This window comes from Lytechinus pictus, chromosome 2 (genome assembly GCF_037042905.1).
Source record: "Lytechinus pictus isolate F3 Inbred chromosome 2, Lp3.0, whole genome shotgun sequence".
In the NCBI taxonomy this organism is placed as follows: Eukaryota; Metazoa; Echinodermata; class Echinoidea; order Temnopleuroida; family Toxopneustidae; genus Lytechinus; species Lytechinus pictus.
The window spans coordinates 49,475,621-49,500,490 of NC_087246.1; the positions used below are offsets into that span (position 1 = coordinate 49,475,621).

General features: G+C 36.1%; 1 protein-coding gene across 1 annotated transcript; it reads left to right on the forward strand.

The window, feature by feature from the left end:
* Window positions 1-515: 515 nt before the first annotated feature.
* On the forward strand, window positions 516-24,254 carry LOC129278320 (zinc finger CCHC domain-containing protein 14-like). The gene is made up of 13 exons (XM_064095678.1): window positions 516-522; window positions 1,063-1,136; window positions 3,026-3,097; window positions 3,609-3,675; window positions 9,508-9,583; window positions 12,276-12,415; window positions 13,298-14,119; window positions 14,901-14,961; window positions 15,312-15,573; window positions 16,752-16,840; window positions 18,358-18,608; window positions 18,934-20,454; window positions 21,709-24,254. The coding sequence occupies exons 1-13, from the start codon at window positions 516-518 to the stop codon at window positions 21,771-21,773; spliced, it is 3,507 nt and encodes a 1,168-aa protein (XP_063951748.1). The 3' UTR covers window positions 21,774-24,254.
* The last annotated feature ends 616 nt before the right edge of the window (window positions 24,255-24,870 follow it).

The window sequence follows — 24,870 nt, forward strand, 5'->3', positions numbered from 1 at the left end:
AGAAAAAGAAAAAAAAAATTCATTGGAATGTTCCTAGAAACTCGGGTATACTTCCACATCAAGCTCACTTTCATGTGAAGCCCTGCACAGAAGATACAATGCAATGATTCCACACATTTGACTTCCATGTGTTATCTCTATGGCAAATTAAGTGTAATGTCAGTTACCGTAATGTCAGTTACCAGCACGGTTGTGGATAAACTATCATAGCCCCCAAAAGACAAAAACGAATTGTTTAATATTTTGACACATCTTAACCTAGTAATGGAGGTATATTTACATATTCAAATTATTACTCTATCTACTCAGGGACATGAGATATTTCAATTTTAATCAACACCCTGAAATTGCATGTCCTTTTGCGTAATGTCAGTTACCGACACAATTTTGCTTGCTGATGCGTTAAAAAATGTGGTTACATAGGGAAACTTAGTATCAGAGTATACAGCAAGGTTCACTTTATTAACTCTATCAAAAGCAAACTCCCATTATTTGTTGTTTTAGAGATACACACAATGAAAGGTGTGAAAACATTGTGCCGTGTAATGTCAGTTACCGTGAAAATGCCCATTTGCATGTAGTAGCCAATGGTCACAGTGGGAGTTTAAAAGGACATTCATTCACATCCATTTAAAATGTAGTAAGGTATTAATTTTGATATTCAAATCTATATTCAAAAGTATAAAAAAATCATAAATCAAAATGATGATCCAAAAGTTATTTATTTCATCTGCAAAATATTCCTTATTCATAATGGAGATTTTTACCACATGCTGATTTGATAATGGTTTGTGTTTTTTTTTGTTATGCAGCAGTGGTAACATACAGAATAGGAAAATTACTATGAGTTGGGTCAGATTTCAGATTAATACATTTACATGGACTTGTACCATGTTGTAGCAAAAATGAGTGACTGGTCTCCACTTCTAAAGTATCAGAATGTAATTTGCTGCAACCTTACCTATTTGTATATTTTTTTTACTACAGGTAATATTTGAAACACATGAATGGAACATGTTTTACTTGAACATTCTTTCCCTATTTACTTTTTCTTCTATTCAGTTCATATAAAAGCTATTGAGGTCAAGGGACTCATAAATCGCCAAAGTGACAAGCGTCTTGAGTACACTTTCCAGGTAACTTTTCTTTTTGTTATCATTTTCATATTATGCTTACTCTATACATGTAGATGTATGGACCAGTTTGGTTCAGGCGCTGTGTTTATGGTAATTTTCAAACTGGGGGCTTCAAGTATGTTTAACAAAAGATAATTTATGCACTGACATAGCAACACACCTGGGGGGTGTTTCACTAAGATTTAAGTATGACCTAGAGTCGACCTTAAATACCAAGTTGCGTACGGTATGAAAGGCTTGACCGCATTGGTCAGATCGTGTCATGAGGACGCGCACTAATGCGTATCTATCAATAAGATCGCGCGTTGCATATCATGTACGCTTCGGCATTTAAGTGCGACTTAAGTCATACTTATATCTTTGTGAAACACCCCCCTGGTGTTTGTTTCATAAAGCTGTTAAGAGCGACTTTAAGAACGACTGGGGACCCTTTCTTGTGGTAAATGATATTCACCATTAAATGTTCATGGGTGATTTTTAGCACATACATCATACATGTAAGAAGGTCCACCAGTCGTTCTTAATGTCGCTCTTAACTTACAAACAGCTTTATGAAACACTTATCCGGCCAATTACCTATTCCATTAAAGGTGCCTTTGCCCCCCCTCCCCTCAAACTGTTATAATAGTCCTCCAGTGCTCTCTGAAGTCAGCTTGCTCATTGCATATTCATGAGGACATGCATTGAGAACTGTTTTACCAAAATATTTCAAAGCTTTGATTTAAAATGTTATAACTGTGTTATTTCTTGTCTGATTTTGATGATATTTTCAGTGTTTTCTTTGTCTGATTTTTCTTCATCTGCCGATACCATATTATTTTCAGCCTGATACAGATTTACTATCTGTTCCTGGTGTTTATTAATTATGTTATTCTAATCCTCAAGTTTGAATTACTTTCTGAAGCATTTGGGAATAAATCGTTTTTTCTTCCAACTCAAATTATATTCCTCCAACCTTTCAGTGCTATGATTATCAATACCAGTTTGACACTGCTACCAAAGCTACGGTATGATTTAATATTTGATCAGATGCACAATTTCCTCAGGCCCAAGAAATGAGAGAGTGAAAAATGTGTCAATATATGCTGAAGACCAATGAAGTCAACAGAACTTTGCCAGTCATATGACATTAATATAGTTTCGACTGAAAGAAGTGTCATAAATCTGCAAGTCGTATTTACACGCTATTGCCCCAGTGCTGTCTGCAGTGGCATTCGTAATGAATGATAAATGAAGATTTTTTTTTCTGAGATGAAGTATAGCTGGTAGTATTTAACCTGGATCAGAAAGGTCATGCTGATTACTTATTTATGTTATCTACAGTGTATCCTCTCTTACACTTGTGTTTGATTTAGTGAAATACTGTACAGTACATACTTCTGTAATTGATCTGCATCTTATGCATGGAAAGCAGGGAATTCATGTTTGATGTATAAATGAAATTGCAGAATGTACTGTTCACTGAATTTTCTATTCCGAAAAAAAAATCATTGTTAAGAAACACATTGTTATGCTCACTTTATTTGTGTGGAATAAATTATATTTGAAATGTACATTTATCTCATTAATTTTTATTCTAGACAGCATGTATGTATGTCCACATTTTTATGATGGGTTTTGTTTTCATGTAGATAGATAGATGATAGATAGATAAAATAGTTTATTAAAAGATCATCGCAGCCAAAGGCCGAATTGTGATCAATTTTACAAACGTGCAAGTTACATACAAAGTTCTCATACTAAGTATCGTAACAATTTCTTAAATGATACAGGAACCTATTATATAAATGTGCAGAAATTGTCATATGCTGAATGAAAATTTAGTTGATGGTACCATAGCTCCATGATGATACAGTGTTTATAACTTAGGCATTTTGCTTCTTTTGTAGGTTCATTGGTCTGATTCAACGGTATCATGTGTGAGTAAAACACATGCCCAGCTCTTTGATTTCCAGTGCAAGGTATGTCGAATTATACATGTACATTGCACTTTCATTAAAGGCGGAACTTAGTAACTTTGTCCAAGATTAAGAAATTAAAATAACCTTTCCAGCTACTATTGTATTGTAGTCATAATTACAAACCTCTAGTTAACTGTTCACTAAAGAATTGCCTGAGCTTTACAGACAGACTGGGCAGCTTGATAGGGTACCACCATATCACTCTGTCACAAGCTGCTGCTCTAGCCAACACACATGTCCGCTGGCCACTCTTGGGCTCATTATGTATCTTTCACTTTATAGATAGCACTACTTTAGTAGGCATATATATATAAAACATCCTTTTTTATTTAAACCTTTTTAATGTTGATTATGCACTAGGAAAAGATACCAGTTTCCTGTCATTCTGTTACAAGCAAAATTTTCTACTGTTCATTCATTCCTTTGATTTACACTTTTCTTGGATAGATATTTTAAAAAAGTTTGTGACAGTAGGCATCATTCAGTTCTTATGTTTATTCTTGCATTTCAGCTTGTTCAGCTGTTTCCAGATGAAGCCAGCACTGAGCAACAAGATCGGGTTATTCCTTATATTCCAGGTAATTTTGCCTTGTTTTGATTGATTATTTGCCTATTCATTTATTGTTACTTATGTATTCATTTTTGCTCTTGTTCTACTAGTATTCTTGCAACATAGTAGATATGATTAAAATATAAAAAGAAATAAAACTTTGTCTGCAAATTGAAAATAAGAATAAGATTTTTGTTGGAATCTAAAATCTCAATGTCAGAAAACTTGGAAATGAGTTCTGTGATGTCAGTCCACATTCGGACGTCTGTTCATTTTCTCATGTGACATCAATTTCATGTGTCACTTACATACAGGTGATTTGGTTTTAGAAATGATTTCCTATTTACTTCTCTCCTGTTTGCTGATGATCACAATATATTTCAATAAAGGAAAACATCACACGTATGCAGTATGTAACATCCTGTATTTATAAAGCTACAGTCACCACTGCCTCCCTGCCCTCTGATTCTTCGATTTTTACTATGGGATTTTGTCTGTTGTTTAAATGTCAACAAGTTAAGTAAGGAAGGAACAATTTTTTTTTGGTACATGAACATGACCATGCAGCAATGGCCATATGGGTGCCTATTACTGTTTTTTTTTTTTTTTCAATTCAATTATTTTATTTTCCACTTTCAATTTCATATTTACAATTATGATACAATTGACATAGTAACATATAATCACATTTGAAGTACATACAAAAATTGACAACATTATAAAATTAAAATAGACAATTATCAAATCGAAATATAAATAATTGAAAGGGAGGGAGGGCCAACTGAAAAGCAGAGCTTGTATGTTCTGTCAGTAGTCGAGTTCAGACCAGTTTGGATGGATGAGTTGGATGGATTGATGAATGTATGAATTGATTAATTAAAAATATATATAACAGAATGGATGATTGGATAAATCAGTGCATGAGTGATTGAGTGAGCCAACAAGTGAAATTGAACATTAACATATGCAGAATGCATTCGTTCTATTATTTGTACACAGCTCTCTGTGTTCAATGAAGGTATACTTTGAGGCTTTGGTTTGACATTAAGTGTATTTATTTGGGCCCGTCAAGTACTGTGTATAGGACTTGTTTCATCATAGCGTCACAAGAATATCTGGCTCTAGGGGAAAGGATGGGGTTTGAACAAATTACAATTAGCTCTGTAGTGAACTACATGTATCTACATGGTTCCTATTCATAAGAACATTTACCTCTCACTGCTGTCTCCAGTGTAGCTGCCCAAACTGCACGTTAAGCAGATCATGTGATTCAAAGAAATAGTTACAATTCTTGGCTTGGATTTTGTAATAATCCAAGTTATTTTGTAAATATTCCTCATCTCTAAATATTTAATTTACAACTTTATCTCACACAAGAATAATAATACCAAAGGCCCCACCCACATACAATGCACAACATACAGATAAACAAGTTCTGAAAACTTATTTGTTTATTTAAAGTTCCCCTCATTAATGAGAGCTAAAACTAGAAAAGATAATTGTAATTCAATTGCTCTAATTATTCTCTATTGTCTGCCTATAGACATTATGCAAGAACTTTTACTTGTGTGAATTTGACTTCCATATCTGCTAGCAGGATTTCACTGTCCTCATGCTAAGGGGGAGAGGCTAAATAAAAAATATTAAAAAAACAAGCATATTTGCAATGATTGAATGGTATAGACGGAGTGAAGCGGAATAATGGAAATCCAAGTTGCAAAGAGAAGTAAAGAACTGTTTCCATGGTAGCAATCTGTATTTGCACTTAGCGAGTTTAATAGGGTCATTCAATTTCTATCCCTGGAATATTCTTGGTTATTATGCGTCTTTTGCAACATGGTAAATTTTTAGAATGTGTGATGGCTTTGATGTGCAGAAAAGAAGAATGCTTTAGTTTTCCATTTCCTTAATGGATTAAAGAACTTTATATAAAAGTCAGCATGTAAAACCAGCATACATGTTCAGTAGCTCCTCAGTGAGTGAGTGAGGATTATTGATGATTTGTAACCTCGTCACAAATACAATGACCTATCATTTTAAAGCTTAAAGGACAAGTCCACCCCAACAAAAAGATGATTTGAATAAAAAGAGAAAAATTCAAGAAGCACAACACTGAAAATATCATCAAAATCGGATGTAAAATAAGAAAGTTATGACATTTTTAAGTTTCGCTTAATTTCACAAAATTGTTATATGCACATACCGGTCAGTATGCAAATGAGGGAACTGATGACATCACTCACTATTTCTTTTGTATTATATTATATGAAATATTAAATATTTTAATTTTCTCCCCATTGTCCTGTGGAACAAAGTTTTATTTCGCCCTGAACACGTGGAATTACCATTTTTAAACATTTAATGGTTCTGTCAAGTTGGTCCTTATTGTCAAATCTGTAAAAATTGAAATATTGTATAATTCAAACAATAAAAAACAAAAGAAATAATGAGTGGGGGACATCATCGATTCTCTCATTTGCATGTGACTAAATTGTGCATACAACTATTTTGTGAAAAATAAGCGAAACTTTGAAATGTCATAACTTTCTTATTTTACATCCGATTTTGATGAAATTTTCAACATTATGCTTGTCTGATTTTTCTCTATTGATTCAAATCAACATTTTCTGAAGTGGACTTGACCTTTAAGATTCCCTCTTTCACATGTTGTAATTCAAAAGATTCCTTATCCATGCATGAGTGAGTAAAAACAATTTGAAAAAAAAAGGAAAAAAAACGACACCAAAATGTTACTTTGCAGGTGGAATCCAAGTTCTGAAATGAAAATTACAGGTCTAAAACATTTGTTATCTGCTCTTTAATTTGATACCTCAGTAATATAGGAAAAAGATCTTGAAGGAAATAGCGAAGCTCTGTGTATTTAAAGTAATTCTTAATTTCCAATGATTTCATAAAAACAGGAGAAGTTATACAGACGGGCTGTCGAACTTATTCAACACTATTTTGACAATCAGACATGCATTGATTTGTTGTACCGTGCCATAGCTACAGTAGGGAATCCATTAAAACACACATTTGATCAATGAAATAGTGGAAATACAAGTATTTGTTCAAAGAGACAGAACTTTGCGTTCTTCTTAGTAATAATAATGATAATAGCTACATTTATATAGCGCCTCATACTTTGGTTTCTAAGCGCTTTAAATTGTAATTAATTTTACAGTAGTTTTCTTGTTATTGTATAACAATTCTCAAATTAAAAAAGAATGAGATAGGCCTAAAGATTTACCACCGTAAGGGCACATGCTTTGTCGATATATCATTTTGCAGGTGCTATATGGCCTAGATTCCATACTCGGAGTAAACACCTTGTTTCCAAATAGTCGAGGTAGCCATCCACAATTCATGTGCCTGAGGATATTCTCTATCGGTCATACATGTTAAATGTGTGAGACAAGACACATTAGCCTCCTTTTCATGTCGCATCTCAACCATGAAACAATTATAATCTACTTCCAGCCTTCCAAATATAATTATTCCAAATATTTCTATCGCAATAGACTTCACTGAACATATTGCAAAATTTAAAGATTTAGGACATGCATTAGAACAGATGATGTTATCAATTAGCAGACCTAACATGAAAATTGACACCATGAGTTGAAGAGAAAAAGAGACATTTGGATGTCAAAGCCTTTGAGGAGATATTGCAACCATATGGAACGCAGCAGCACAGTAGCTATAGATAGTTTTCTCACTGCTGTGCATTTACTCTCATTTGTGCACTGTGTAGTTTGCAAGTGGTTGAGTTAAAATGTCAACACAGAGATAGTGCATCGTTGTGGCCTATTGACAGATGAATTCCTTTATCCTAATAGACTTTGTACAGGGAAACCATGATTGTAGTAATCAATTGTTTGATTTAATTTGAACTACATGTATGTATGAGGATTGATTGCCTAATTGAGAATTATTCAGGAGTTTGATTTAAAAGAAATAAATAAGGAGGCATTGATGTGTGATATATCTTGGAAAGCTCACTCTTAAATACACAGGTGAAAACATTCATATACAGTGTAGTTCAGGATACTGGAATAGACAATAGAACATTGATCCTTTTTTATATTGGGAATTTACTTTCATTGTCCTTTCCTCCAGTTGATAGAAAATATTCTCAAGTACCAATAACACAACATGAAATTTACACCCCCATCCCCAGAAAAAAATTAATGAATAAAATGACATATAAATTAACTAAAAATAAGTGACTAATAACATTCATATTTATTACAGAAAAGTTTGATTTGAGTAAACACAAATAGTTACTCCTTTGTGTGTTGATGAATGATAATATATTTATGACACTTATCTACATACTAATTTACTATGCAATTCAATTTCCATAATTCCATTATTGCTTTAACGTATAGGCCTAAATATGTATATACATTCAACAAGTATATGCACAAAAAGTACAGACATGCTACAAGGAAAATCCAAGAGCTCAATGCTGAATGTTATTTATTCTAGAAATCAAAAGACGGTTCTTACACTTCAATACTTGTTACTACATGTAACACATTGATCAAGATATGAATTCAGTATAATACGCATTTACCATAGACCCCAACATGAGTTGTCTCTGGCATAGGGATCTATATTTTCAAGAAGTACAATGATTTCAATGATGGAATGTGTTATGTGATTACATGTAAGTTTTTCATACACAAAGGTCAAAGTACTTGGCACAGAGAATCACCAGAAGCTATTTAATGAGATAAAGAACTGGAAACAGTTCTGGGATCCTTATATTGAAGGGTGCACAATTTGATTGTTTCTTTATTTAAAAGATAATAAAATTGTATTTACATGTATATATATTAAAAAGAGTTTATAAATATTGTTATCTCAGCTGTCACAATTTTATGAAGCAAATATGTACAATACAGTTTACTTTCCTCACCCATTTGACTGTTTGTTTTTCCTCTATTGTCTTGAAACTTTGTCACCTATTATCAAAGTGCAAGGATAACTACATGTATTTGTTTGAGTTGATGTTTAAAATGTGTTTACTAGTGGTTCTACATAGCACGTTTAATGTGTAAATATACTTGTCCGTGTTGTTACTGAAGGATGAATTTTCATATGAAATGAGAAAGCAATGGCCTTAATATCATAAGCTCATTTTTTCTTGCCTACTATTGTGACTGTGTTCTGATGCATTTCGTAAAACAAAATAGTACAGTTTCAAATGGATTCCCAAACAACTGGCACATGGCAGGCTAAAAATTATTATTATTATTATTATTTTTTTTTTTTGGGGGGGGGGCTACTCTTCACAACCGATTGCCTAAATCTGCAACATTGGATGATCTCTAACATTGAATTGAATGGGGAATTTGGGGGCTCTATTAATTTCCAGGGCTTTTTTTAAGCATGGGGGTGAAATCCCTCTAAGCCCCTGTGTAACATTTTTTTTCTGTTGTATGGAGTGCCAAAGATCTTCTAAGTTAAAGAAATTTGACTAGATGTTTTGAACGATTTTATTTCTATTTTGGCGAATGACATAACAGAGGTGAAAGACTTTTCATAGTATTTCAGCTTCAGGTATAAATGCAAATAGCTGACTTACAAATTAACTGAATTACAAATTATTGAGAAATCTATTTGTGATTTTAAAAATCAACATACATTTCATTTGTAATTGTAGGAACAGCTGAAGATGAAATGCCTCTCTTCAATCAAGATTTGATAGCATATTCTGACTGAAACTTGGAGAGTCCTCCCACTGTCCCACTTTTATTCTCTTTTCTTCATGTCCATGCTCTCTTTGTCTGAAATCACATTGAAGCATACTGATGATCTCTTGTTTTTCTACTTTCTTCTCTATCCTAAGCAGGAAAGAGGATTTTCAGCATGACCCCACCAGGAGAACAAGGAGAGAAGACTCAAACTGAAATAGTGGAATATACCAAGTAAGTACCGCCATTTGCACATTATCCTCATTGTTTAACTATTTTTTAAAGGTTTTTGTCTAGGTACAGAGTGAAGGAGAAGGAAAGTGAACAAAGGGAAAGTGAGTCAGTTGGTTATTTCAAGTTTTCATTGCTGGTTATGGCATTTCCAACCCACTGATCAGTCACAATGCCATTTCATAAGGGTTGGCATTTTTTTTTAAAGATTAGTGTAATTTAGAACCTTTTTGTCCAACTGAATGAAATATTTTCTATGATGAAGTAAGCTTGATCCATCCAGTCTAATACCCCTTTCATAAACCCAATAAAACACAATTATGCGGCTAATAGCAGCATAATTTGGTCGTAAAATCAGAGGAGGACAAGAGTTATCCGCATTATTCTGATGCTGCTATTATCCGCATAATAGCGGCATCGGGACAAGATTTTGAGTTTATGAACGTATTTCCAAATAATGCGGATAATTGCCATGGTGCGGTCACAAGGTCACCCTTTTCCAACACAACCGCATTGGAGGGGGCGTGTCCAGTTGTCATGACGATTATCCGCCTTTTTCAGGACGGGCGCTCGTAAAAATAATTTATGGAGTTTGTGAACGCAATTTTTATTGAATTATCCGCATTACTCTTAGGCGGCTAATTGGAGGATATATTTTATTGGGTTTATGAAAGGGGTATAAGTGTATGCAAATTCTAAAAGAGCATAAGAAATTCCAACATCTCACTTTGATATTTTGAATTGCAAATCCTACATTACTTTTGTAATTTAACATTTGTATATGACATTCAATATCACTAAATCTATTTTCATCTTCATGAATTTTTGCCCGTGGCTTTGGACTCTCTGGCCCGTATTCTTAAGTCAGGTTTAACTTAAACTTAGGTTTAAAGTTGTGGTTTAATTATGGGAAGCCAAAAGTATCAAAATTTTTATTAAGTTGTATGTTTCTTATGTTTACTGCGCTCTTTCCTGATTCATCGTTGGTGAAGGCAATCATCTATTTATACCTCCTAGATAATTATGAATTATTTGAGAGCCAAATGAGCTGAAGTATGATATCTCTACTGTTAGTGATTTATGTAACAATTGGCTACCCATACTTAAACCACAACTTTAAACCTGAGTTTAAGTTAAACCCGACTTCAGAATACGGGCCTCTGTGCCAATGTTTGTGTAGCGGGATTTCCATCAAGTTATAAAGAATAAAACCCCTGTGTGATATGTTTCATGCATTTTTTGTGCCAATGCTACCATTAGACATCAATTGAGTACCGAAGCGATGACGTCAGTTGCCATGGTGTCATGGCAGCCTGGTTCTAAACAAATGAACCAGCAGAAAGAAAGCATGTGTTTCTCATAGGAGGAAATGGCTGCTATCGGAATTTGATTGCTTACAACCTATTTTTCAGACGAGCCAAAGTGTACAGACAACCGTCAGCTGCGACTCTGTTTAGAACCAGCCCACCATGGCAACTGACGTCACACTTCGGTACTCTATAGCAAGCACTGAAGTTTTTGTCACTCCCTAATTCTGTTCCTCAACTCTTTGAACCCAATCTTCCACCTTCGGCCAATACGTTAGCAATAAACAGAATGTCAGATCAAAATCAAGAAGAGGACAACATGCAAAGAGCTCATTTCTTGTGGGGTCCTACATCTCGTCCTGATAGATTTTTAAAAACAATTGCCACCTCTTACAGCATGAATAATGCATGATGCCAATTTACTCACCTCTTATCGTTTTAAAGGGATGGTCCGGGCTGAAAGTATTTATAGCTTAATAAATAGAGTAGAATTCACTGAACAAAATGCCGACAATTTCATCAAAATCGGATAACAAATAACAAAGTTCTTGAATTTTAAAGTTTAGCAATATTTTGTGAAAACAGTCATGAATATTCATTCACTTGTTCTTTTGTATTTTATTATATGAAATTATTTTATTCAAATTTTTTCCTCCAAGAACTAGAAAAATTGGATTGACAACTGATTTAGTGCATTAGATATTTATTGCTGCAACTTATTTCATTATAAGGAGACATATTATTCACACAAGTATGAAATAATGAAAAAATTATGATTTTATGTAATAACATAAGAAAACTGAAAGTGGGGATGTGACATCATCAGCCCACCTAATGAATATTCATGACGACTGTTTTCACAAAATATTGCCAAACTTAAAAATTCAATAACTTTGTTATTTGTTATCCGATTTTGATGAAATTTTTCGGCATTTTGCTCAGTGAATTCTACTCTATGTATTAAGATATAAATATTTTCAGCACGGACCATCCCTTTAAGCTATAGGCCCGTATTCTGAAGTCAGGTTTAATTTAAATCTCTGGTTTTAAGCTGTGGTTTAACTATGGAAAGCCAGTTGTTGCATAAATCTCTAACAGTAGAGGTTCAATGTATCAGCTCATTTGACTCCCTAAACATTATTAACTGCCTGGGAAGGATAAGTATGACAATTGCCTTCACCATGAAATAATTAGTGAAGAGCACTGTTAACATGAGAAGCATTCACTGTAAACAAAATTTTGAAAATTTGGCTTCCCATAATTTTAGCACAGAGTTAGACCATGGTCTAAGCTAAACCCGACTTCAGAATACATGCCATAGAGTGTATGATGGCGTGAAAGCCCTCTCTGATTTATCGAAACTCGTGTTTGCCCTGTTTGTATTGTAGACAATTGTCAGCCTTGCCTCAGCATATACTCCAGTGTGACCATGTGATACAGTTCTTTTGCTCTAATGTGTGCGATGGTAATGGTATGCAACAAGACGCCGGTCATCATAGCAGTATATCTCCCTCGGCCCCACCTGCTGGTGAGTATCTTGCGCTCGCTCGTAGAAGGGAATCCAACACAAACAAAATAACTTCATCTACCAAATAACATTAACTTATTTCTTATTTCATATCTTGACTTCCAACACAGAGTTATTATGAAGTGAAAATATTGTGAAAGAAAGAAAGGGGGGGGGGAGATAAATTAGACAAGCAGATCGAATAAAGTTTATTCATTGTTTGATAAAGCATTAAAACAAAAAATTAAAAGTTGTATCGCTATACCTAATGGGATTTCTTTTTATGCATATGTAATGACACTGTAATGGAGTGTAGGAACTACCCCTCCATTGCTCCATAATAAACAAAATTTTACTTAATTGTCACCTTTTTCAAATTTTTAAGAATTGTGTTTTTATGAGGACATAAAATAACCTGGTATTTATATATTTTGGGGGGTATATTTTGGTGGGTTGGGGATATATTTTTCCTAATTTGAGTGATTTGGATAGGCCTTTTTTAATTTTCACATTACATTTTGTCGCCAGTTTTTTTCCTAGGTCTATTGTTGGCCTTTGTTGTTGATCCATAATAAACAAAATTTTACTTAATTGTCACCTTTTTCAAATTTTTAAGAATTGTGTTTTTATGAGGACATAAAATAACCTGGTATTTATATATTTTGGGGGGTATATTTTGGTGGGTTGGGGATATATTTTTCCTAATTTGAGTGATTTGGATAGGCCTTTTTTAATTTTCACATTACATTTTGTCCCCAGTTTTTTTCTTAGGTTTATTGTTGGCCTTTGTTGTTGATGCCATTTTCATTTATTTATTGAGTGATTGATTGATTGATCCATCCATCTGTCCGTCCATTTATTTATTTATTATTTATTTATTCATTTATTTATGTCTGTAAACAGAAAAACCAAAGCCATCACTTCCAGCAGTCCATCTTCCAGCCCTGGTGACCAACCAAGCTGAACTCAACAAGCAGCTGGAGCAGTTTGCAGCCGGTGTGAACAAGACCCAGGTGTTTCCAGCTGCCTTGGCTCAGATGCAGCAGTCTATCCAACCACACTCCATGCAACAAGCGCTTCAACATCAGCAACAGCCGTCCATCCACCTACGACATCCACAACCACAGCAGTTCCCAAACGTGCACATACAACAGCAGCAGCATCAGCAATCACAGCAAATCAAGGGCCACGTTTCCCCGCACCCTCACCTCCCGCCACATCACCCGCACATGCAGATGCAGTCCCATGCCCATATACAGTTGCAGCAACAGCAGCAAGTCCAACAACAGCACCATCACCACCACCAGCAGTTACTTAGCCCTGGTAACCCCCAGTTGCAGCAACAACTGCCACCCCCACCTCAACAGCAACAGCAGCTACACCAGCCACCCCCACCACCTGGAACACCAACTCACAACATAGCTGCCTCCGTCAATCAACTTCACATCTCACAACACCACCACCAAGTCAACCTTCCTGCATCGGTGCAACCTCACAATGGCAATGGCAATGAGGGCAGTACCAACAATACCAACGGTGGTGGTGGTGCTGGTGGTGGCAGCAACGGTGGCAACGTGGCCATGCATTCAAACAACAACTCAATGGTGACTGCGACAGTGACAACCACCAGTGCTGGCAACAATTCTGTGTACTATCAAACTATGTCTAGTATGGTCTTCATTCCTACTCCTTCAGAGCAGTACACAAATGCAGGAAGCACTTCAGGTAAATATTAATCTAGCAGTGGCTCGATTCTTTGAATTGTAGACGCTGTAGGAGTTCCTGCACTCCATTGGAAAAAATGAAGATGGCGCTTTACAAGTAACCTTCCATGAAATAAATAAGGAGGACTCTTTGAGCACCACTCAAAAGTTTGAGTGTACTTGTAATACATGTTGATTTCTCACGATCATTCGCAAGTCAATGTCATATGCATTGCTCTGTTTTCTTATATCCAATTTAAGAGTGGGAAAACTGAAGCAATTTTGAGAATATGTCATGTGTTTTTGGAGGCAGTTAAAAAGGCGACTATTTTCTAAAATATAATTTCCAGAGCAATAAGATTTTGATGGTTTGAGTAGTTGTGCTGTCATTTTTTTTTACATTCTCCAAGAAGTTCAGGAGATGGTAATCATCTTGGAATGTCATACTAGTTGTTAAAAAATGCTAAATTGCTTTTGATTTTAAGCCAAGAATCAGTTATTAGTACCAAGTGTTTGGTACTCATAGATTTAATATTGAATATACCAAGATACTAGGTCAAACTCCATATTTATTTGGTATTCCTATTGACTTTTGATTATTAGTATAGTTGCATTAGCTGTGACATTTTCCCCTGCCACATTTTTTTTCTTCTTTTTTTTTTTTTTTTTTTCTTTTCTTTTAATCCCAAGTACAAACCATAAACAGAAAACAGTGCGCTTAGAAACACCAGTAGTAAGCGCCTTATAAATGTTACATGTATGTATAATTATACCATTTCTCTCTCTTTTCATTTATTTCACAGAACCTGTATCTGTGTCACAACAGTCCTATAAATCAGTGCAACCAAATCCTCCACAAAATTGGTAAGTTAAAGATCTTGAAAATAAAAAGACTCCAAATGAATTTAGAAGCTCATTGCAAGATTTGAAATTACGTGAATAGCATGAATTTGCCACATATTTATAGGGGAGATTGTGTGTAATATGATGTTTATAACTTGTGTGAATTTGAGCAGTGAAGTATACTTGTTCTTTACATGCTTTTATATTATTTCTTGCTGGAAACTTTCATCTTTTGATTATACATGTATATGATATTGAAAGGGTATCACATGGTCTACCAATTCAATGCACTTTCACATGAAAGCTCATTACTTATGATTATAAGTAGACTTGTAGATAACATTCTTGTAACTGCTTTCTACTACTTCTAGGCCTCCGTCATTCACCACTCCAGGGAACCCTCCCACCCATACCGCATCGCTCTATGCCTCGGCACCGTCCACCACCCATGTGTGCATCTCACAAACACCCCTGCAATCCCCTATCTTCCGGTGTCCAGTACCCTTCAACTCCCCCCAGACCGCTCTAGCACCCTCCTCCAGTAGGGAGGTTGCCCCCATCATCCATGAGTGGCTCAAGAAGCAGCGACTCCACAAGTATGCCTACCTCTTTGAAGGGATGAGCTTTGATCAGGTAACCATGGCAACTATCTCTCTTTCTTTAAAAAAAATAGAAATAATTTGTTTTGTCTAGGTTTCATGAAATCGGAGTTGCTTTATCTTAAATCTGTGCATTGTACAAAAAATGGACTGTATATCTACCATTTGCAGAAGGCTTCATTTCAAGCGGATCGATTAATAATAATAATGGTGGATTCTTCTAAAGCCCACTTCTCCGTCAGGCAGTATGACACTCATGGTGCTATGTACAATCATAAAAAAATCATTAGGACATAAATAAAAAATATGTTACATTTTATAATAAACTATAAAAATTCAAATTCAATGATACAGAGCAAAAAAGAGAGGAAATTTTAGACAGATATGACTTCGTTTGAATCCCAGAAACAATTATTTTGTAATCAAATAATAAAAATGAACAATAAATACAACATTAAACACCTTTATGATCTATTCCAATTGAATGATTTCAATTCAGACTGACTTAAATGAATTAATTACTTTTTGATAAAGATTGCAGTTAATAAAAGTGAATGATGAAATTACAAGGTGAAAAGATATTTTAAGTAATTGTTTGAATGAATTGTTGAAATGATGATGCCCATATGTAGAAGATATAGAGAAAAGTGGAGGGGCCATATACTGACCCTTGGGGGACACCTTATTTCAGAAGAGTAGTTTCAGACTTGGCTTCACCAATATGCACGTACTGAGAGCAATTTGTCAAAAAGGACCTGAAACCCAGCCCCCCCCCCCCCCACCCCCCCCCCAAAAAAAAAAAACAAAAAAAAAAAAGCAAAATTTAAAAAAAGACTTAAGAAAACTTGGATATTAATCTTATAAAAAACCACACAAACCAGACATTTGAAGTAGGAAAGGATACACAATTTTATTGCTTGGCCTGCATCAGATGTGGATGGGGAGGTGTCGATTACATCGCTTTCCCTGGCGTCAGATGTTTGTTGGGATGGGCATGCAGAGCTTCACTGAGAGTGGATTTTCTTAATATCCATCATTTTAAAAATGAAGCCCTGATATGTTTTTATTCTTAATGTTTTATTAACCGCTTTTACCAAAGCGAAACATCAAATTACTATTTTAAAGATGTTCCTCACATACATTTCGATTTATCAAGAAATGTATCCAGATGTATTTATTGAACCCTCGTTTTTTCACCATGCCTGATTCTAGGTGCTAAAACTTTCTGATGAACAGATTGATCGTTGGAACATTGTCAAAGGAGCAAAAGGACGTATCAAGACCCAGTTGGAACAGCTGAGGTAACGTCTTCCTCTCTCTTCAATGATTGAATAGCTAGGCAATCTTTAGAAATCTTAGTCCAGTTATATGCATACTCATGCTTTAAAACTGTATTGAGAAACTTACAAGCTCCAGTTATCATGTTGTACACTGTGATACAGTTTCTATGCACTTTCTCCACTAATGTTATGATCATGGATTTTTTTTCTTGCCTGCATAGCAGAGCGAAATCATTCTTTATAGGTTAAGGAACTTGGAATCTTATTATCATACGATTGATGTTATTTGTGATTATTCATCTTTATGTTTTTGTCTCACCTGCATAGCAGAGTGAGACTATAGTTGCCGCTTTTCCCACGGCGGCGGCGGCGGTGGCGACGGCGGCGGCGGCGTCAACACCAAATCTTAACCTGAGGTTAAGTTTTTGAAATGACACCATAACTTAGAAAGTATATGGACCTAGTTCATGAAACTTGGCCATAAGGTTAATCAAGTATTACTGAACATCCTGCCTGAGTTTCATGTCACATGACCAAGGTCAAAGGTCATTTAGGGTCAATGAACTTAGACCATGTTGGGGGAATCAACATCAAAATCTTAACCTAAGGTTAAGTTTTTGAAATGTCATCATAACTTAGAAAATATATGGACCTAGTTCATGAAACTTATACATAAGGTTAATCAAGTATCACTGAACATCCTGCATGAGTTTCACATCACATGACCAAGGTCAAAGGTCATTTAGGGTCAATGAACTTTGGCCGAATTGGGGGTATCTGTTGAATTACCATCATAACTTTGAAAGTTTATGGATCTGATTCATGAAACTTGGACATAATAGTAATCAAGTATTACTGAACATCCTGTGCAAGTTTCAGGTCATATGATCAAGGTCAAAGGTCATTTAGGGTCAATGAACTTTGGCCAAATTGGGGTATTTGTTGAATTACAGCCATAAATTTGAAAGTGTGTTGGTCTAGTTCATAAAACTTGGACATAATAGTAATCAAGTATCACTGAACATCCTGTGCGAGTTTCAGGTCACATGATCAAGGTCAAAGGTCATGTAAGGTCAAAGAACTTTGGCCACGTTGGGGGTATTTGTTGAATTGCCATCATATCTCTATAAGTGTATTGGTCTAGTTCATAAAACGTGGAAATAAGAGTAACCAAGTATCACTGAACATCTTGTGCGAGTTATAGTAGTTTTCAAAATCAGCACTGCTGCTATATTGAATCGCGTGATGCAGGTGAGATGGCCAGAGGCATTCCACTTGTTTTCAAAGTCTCCACCACTTCTATATTGGATTGGATATGTATCTTTGTATAGAGTTATTTCCTTGTTGTGCATGAATATTCAACAGTTTTACTTTCATTATGTAACTTAAGATCTAACATTTTATTTTCATTTCATGGAGGAAAAATGATTTATATCTGTACAATGGGTTATCCCCTCAAGCCATGGGGATGTACCCTTGTAACCCTTTCACCCTTCCTTCCATTATGTAACTTTGATACTTCCTTTCACTTCCTGTAGGAAAAATGATCTGCATCTGTACAATGGGTTGACCTCTCAAGCCTTGGGGATGCACCCTAACATGGGTATCACCCCTGGATTCTTTATGACCCCTCCGCCCCCTGGATCGGCAGGTACCCTCTTGCCCCACATGGCTGCAGCACACATTGTAAGCCTACAGCAGCAACAGCAGCAGCTCGGTGAGGGTACCGGGTCGGAGTGCTCTTCACCACCGTCAAGCCCCAGGGATAGCTCAGATGAGAATGATCGAGGTATGTAGTCCATTGATGTTTCCCCTGATTTTGATTTGATTCGATTTTTGCATTTCATAGTATAAAATTTTGAATGGAACTTAATCTATCAGCATCTGCGATGCTGAAATCTGTCTTCCATTTGTTTAGACATTTACAAACAGAAAATATACATACATCTGTAGAGTGGAGAAAAATTGATAGAGCATTAGGTCTTAGTTTAGCAGAAACTTGGATTTTTAAAAAATTGTGAGATGTGATAGCTTCAGATTCTTTATCCCCACCCACCCTGTACCTTGTTATGGAACTATTCTACATTTTACATTCATCCATTCCTTTTTGCCAGATTCTGAAGAGAGTGAAAGCTCTGCTACATCGTGTGCTGAGACTATCCAAAGCCAAGCCAAGAGGAAAGAAACATCTGCTGGTATGCAATCACCTCAACAAACCAGCCCTAGGGAGCTAGTCACCAAGAACCGCGGTCAGCCATCAGCAACGTCTCTACCCTACAGTCAGGTGGTGAAGTCCGTAGGTGTGGATGCTGGCAGGCAAGGGGACAGGTCTCCTATCCCTCCAGGGGAACCCAGACAGGTGGCTATCAAACCTCAGGCTGGGACTCCGGTTAGCCCAATGCAGCAACAGCAGCAGCAACAACAATCCGCAAACAATGACCAGCAACCCCAGCAACTTCAGCTGCAGCCTCCACCACAGAAACCTCACATGCATCAGCAACCGCCTCATCAAATGCAACAGAGGATGAATGCGATGCCATCGCAGCCTCTGCCAGCTGGCAACACGGTGGTGATCGGTAAGCAGCTGCCACAGGTTGTTAGTCCTGATGGAAACCCTGGACAGCTTCATCAGTTAGACAGTCCCGTCATAGCTGGCGCACCCTTCACCCCACATGTTTTCCATATCAAGCAGGTCAACAAGCAGAGTGTTCACACGGTGCAGTACATACCAGGTGATGGGGAAGGAGGAGGGTTTAGGACATCAAAAGTTGTAGTGCAGCAGGCCGTTCCTGGTGCAAGGGGATCAATAGCTTCACCTTCCCCTCCTATACCTGCAGGAACCTTACAGTCAAGGAGTGATATCCCCATGTCAGTAATGCAGCAACATGCACAGCCGCAAGAACAGGTCAACCCTACCTCTAAGACTGTTCACAACTCTGGCACTATTCAGCTGCTACCAAATCTGCATTCCCTTGCACTACCCACAACAGACGGCTACATAGCACCCACATCGGTTACTTATGTAACCAAGCAAAGCCTGGCAATCAGTTCCGACAGCACACCTTGTAACAATAATCTGTCCAGTTACAACAGTTGCACATCATGTGGTTGTAATGGCCATTGTGGACAAGCCAACCATCAAACTTCCACCAGTGCACCCAGCAGCAACAGTAATGGCAGCAGCAGTAGCAGCAGCAACCTTTCCTCCCACATGATCCACTTCAACCAGCCGACAACGTACATCGCCGGTCCTGGCCAGCTCAACTTCCCCAACTACTACCACCAGGGCAACATGATTCCTCCGGGAACCCCAAACAGCATGAGGAATGCCCCTCCGCCGAGCATGCCCCACAGCAACGGCCCGCGGTACCCCCCTCCGATGCCTCCCTCGCCCCTCCAGGGTGGCTTGCCGGACCTGATGTACGGAGGGAACCCTCACTTTGGTATGATGCCTCCAGGTGCCCAGATGTATCTCAGTGGACTTGGTGGTATGGGTCATAGAGGACATGGGATCCATGGTGGAGGGGGAGCAGGTGGGTCTAAGAAAGGACAGATGACATGCTTCAATTGCGGCGGTCAGGGACATAGAGCTAGTGAATGCAGAGAAGCCACCATGGAGTCTATCACTCATAATAGTGAGTAGTACCTTTTTGCTTACTTACATTGACATTCCATTGCAGCTTACTTTTGGTACAGTATTGAGACATTCATAACTTATAAACAGTTAAGGTTATCGTATAATGAACCATTAATTGCCCCCCCCCCTCAAATTTCTATTGTAAATCTGTTGGACAATATTTTACAATTGTGTTCTGTTCCCTTTTAGGTCGTAGAGTTATGATTCTTGCTCTGTTTTTAAAACCATACAGTATATTTTTAATCTGAACAAGAAAGAGTGAATTAACCATTTGACAAAATCTAAAGAAAACATTGTTAGTGAATTGAAACACTTGGGTTATGGAGTAAAAATATGCTAGCACAATTATGCATGAATTACATTTCTAATGTTTCTTATATCAAAAGATTTGTTCTTAATGAATTCTGGATGTATGAAAGCAATACAACGGTCTACAAATTGGAAAAAAAATACAATAAATCAATTATATACATAAAGAATTTGACCCACGTTGGTATATATTATACATTAAAAAAATAAACAATCAAAGATTCAGGTAAACTTGCACAAGTTGACTATTTGCCCAAATCAAAGCAATTTTGTACACCAGGGTCCCGTCTTACAAAGAGCTACGATTGATCTGACCAATCTCAGTATATGAAAATCCATTCGTACCATAATTTTTTCTACAGGAAATTTGCACAATGTCCTTTGTAAACACAGAAATGCACAGTGATTTTTCAAGAAAACAATGAATGCATGAATGTACATCATAATTATAAAATATTTTGAATAAACATGCATGATAGATGCTGACGTCGCTGGCCATCCATAGTTGTGATTGATCTGATCAATCACAACTCTTTGTAGGACGGGGCCTGATAATGTAAAATTTGTGTAATATACCACTTGTAAGTCAAATTTGTCTTTAAGGCCAACATATTTCTATGCTCCCAACAGATTCAAGAAACATAGGAGCTTTGTGAAATGTTATAGATTTGCATCCGTAATCACGCATGAATTAAGGATCTTAATGAGATATCATTAATGTGACAACACATTCTTGGAGTTTACGTGGTAGGCTGAAATATTTTTACCAAGGTTAGTTGAATTAGACGATAAATGGTTGAGATTTTGGTGTGGGGCTAAATCAGCCCTCCCCCCTCCTAAGAAGTCTATTTAAGCGTCAAAATAGCTCAGGATTTTTGTGATTAAAGAGGCTCATTTACAAATAGCTTTATGTTTATTTCTGATTTCATTCGTCCATCTGCAGGTCACTACCGGCTGAATTACAAGTCATCAACGTCAGACTTGGGTGAGAGCACATCTGATAGCTAACACAGGATCAACCATCCCTAACCCTAGGGGCTCTATATTCCTTCCAATGGATAGGTCATCTTTGTGCTTTTCATAATCCTCGGCATTTCTCCTAACCACTGTTTTATCATGGAAAAGTCTTGCTGGAAGCAAGGCTATTTTATTATGATGTTGACTACTAAAAGTGTTTGGGTTTTTTGCCAGTAATATTTATTATTCGTCTGTGCAGTATTTCACACAGTGAGTGTGAGAGCAGCGTAACTCTGTTGACTTTCCTCCAGAAGTTCCTCAAACGTGAAGACTCTTATTGGACAGTTTGAAAGATGGTGTTGAGTGTGGCCATTATATTTTCTTTTCTTGAAAGGTGCAAATAATTGTGAGATTCATGCAAAGTTGGTACTTGATATAGCAATTTAATTTTCGTGTCTTTTATGAATTGTTAATTTCATTTCACAAACAGGACAAATCTTATAAGAATCATGATTAATCAGCTTGTTTTTTATGTTGAATATTAATTTTACTTATAGTTTTTACTTTATGAATCTCCATAAACAGAAATGGGAATTGTTACATGTAATTGCACTATTGTGGAATTTTGAGGTACTGCATAAGAAGTCTAGACAGCAAACCACTATTATTTCAAATCATCAGTTTTTCTTTGAGACATTTGTTTTGAAAAAAAATCACTGTAGATATATCAGAATATTATATTCAATTGACGAATAAAGTTTTATATGTATCACAAGTTTGTTATAAATACCTTATTATGATAAAGACAGCTCTTTTGGAATTCACCGTATCTCCACATTTAAATGCCACACTATGTATAAACACTAAAGTGTGCCCTTTATTGATAAGATTGAGAAATTGTGCCATTTTACCCCACAATGCATCATTTTCATTCAGAGGGGTGGGGGGGGGGGGTTTAGTTTGAAAAGCATGGACCGCATAACACAAACTTTAGCGATCGATTTACATTTGATTTGTGTGATTGATGGCACACGATGATCCATTCAATTAGTTTAAAAATCGATCCTAAGATCTATCACTAATTTTGAGTTTCAGGGCCAGAAACACAAGAAGTTTGTGCCAGTGAAAATGATGCATTGTGGGTAGATATTTTGGCTCTGTCTCCTGATCTCAACTGTAGATGGCGCCAATCAACGTGTCAGTGTCGGTTCTGTATCACTTAAAAACATGCATGTTGCATGCATCTTTTCATGCAATTGAAATATCCATTACTGAAAGCCATTTGTCATATATATTTGCAACTTTCACAGGAAAATTCGTATATTTTGTAATATGCCCGGCTCGACAATACAGTTTGTACATTTTTTCTAATGAGCGAAATTTGGTGAAGCACTTGTACATTGTAATAACTATATAAAAATGAATCTCAAATGTTTATACCAATACATGTCCTATGATCTTAAAATCGTTTTTCGTAATGAAAAAAAAGGTTAACAGTATTCATAGTCTTCTTATACAAGAAAGAGGCTGTATTCGTGTATCTGAGATACAAATTGAAGATAATTGAAATGATGCATTTGCGACAAAAAGGAGGCTTTGTCTAATTATGCTGCTTTGCTGACATGCCTAATATTTGAAAAGTGATGACTTCAACACCAAATTGAATGTTTATCCCTTTAATTGTATGTGACTATTTATGGGGTTGATTCAAATTTGCAAAGTGAATAATATTTGTGAGAGTTGCACATTACATCAGTATTTATGCTTGTGGTGATGCTTTCTATTGAGGCCATATCTTAATCATTGAGAGCAAATCTATTTTTATCCAATGGTCTTTTACTTTCATGAAATGCATTGGGGTTTAAAGAAACATTTAATATGTTATGAAGATATGGAGCAGATGAAGGACATTTTAATACATCTCTGCCTTTCTTTATTTGTGCCATAATCAATCTTTCAGTCTCTATTCATCTCTCTCCTTTAATTTTGTATTCTTTGTCTTGTTCCCGTACTGCATTTCCTTCAATCTTCCCCCTCCCCAAAAAAACTACCCCCTCTGTTTTTCCATTTCTCTGTTATACAAATGCCAATACCTACACACTTTCATTGGGGGTAGCCATAGTATTCTAAACCAAAACTACTTTGCTGATGATTCCAAATATTGAACCGTGCATGATAATGCAATTGTAAAGTCATCAAAAAGAATTGGAAAGGCAATCTGTTTAGAGGGTTCAATGATTTATCTCCATTTCAAACAATGAATGCTACATGTGAATCTTGGATTAAGTTATTTTTTACGCCAAAATTCAGAAGATACCTCAAAGTTCAGAGGGATGTAATACGAAAGTGTCAATTACATTCACAAGTAATATCATTGAGTAAGTACTTTTGGTCCACAAACGTTCTGGCAGGATTATTGTAACCGCTTGGCTATACAAATTCTTAACATATTAATGGAATAAAATTGTAGGTAAAGTCCAGAACTGTTATTTTATTCAAGCTTTCCTTTAGTCTGTTATTTAAAAGAGAATTATCATTCAGTGTAGTTGCTTTTGTTTGCTCATTAAAGTCCTTGGCTATAATATTTTATAGAAGCTTTCCCTTGATCCATTGTTTTACAAAGAATTTAAACTACAGTTAGCAGAGTTTCATTGTAATTTCTTTCTGTTTTTGTTTTGAGGCGTATATGAACCTAATTGATAAATTGATATAAGTGTAATGGTATCTTAGAGAAAAAGGTCATTCAGAAGACTAAATTCTAGTGTTAAGGATATTTCCATTCCAAGTGCCCCTATTATTTGACTGTAATGAACATAGGCCAGTTTGGAACTTTTTTCTTTCTATTTCAGGGATACTAAGGGAACTGATTGTGAAAATGCATGTTATCCTTAGGGGAAATTGATTAACGACAAACCCCAAATCTGCTTTCAAACGATGGATAGGACCCTTTGTTTTGTGTTATTAGAAGTGCCTTGCTAGGGGACTGTACTTGAATCATTCGTTCACATTCTCTTTGTATCATTGAGACAATAATTGGCTTATCATCAATCATAAGTTCTTTGGTAATGTTTTCATTTCTTTACATCTCTTTGTATTGTTATATATGTACATGTTCAGGCAATGTTTTATCTGGCAGGATACCTAAGAG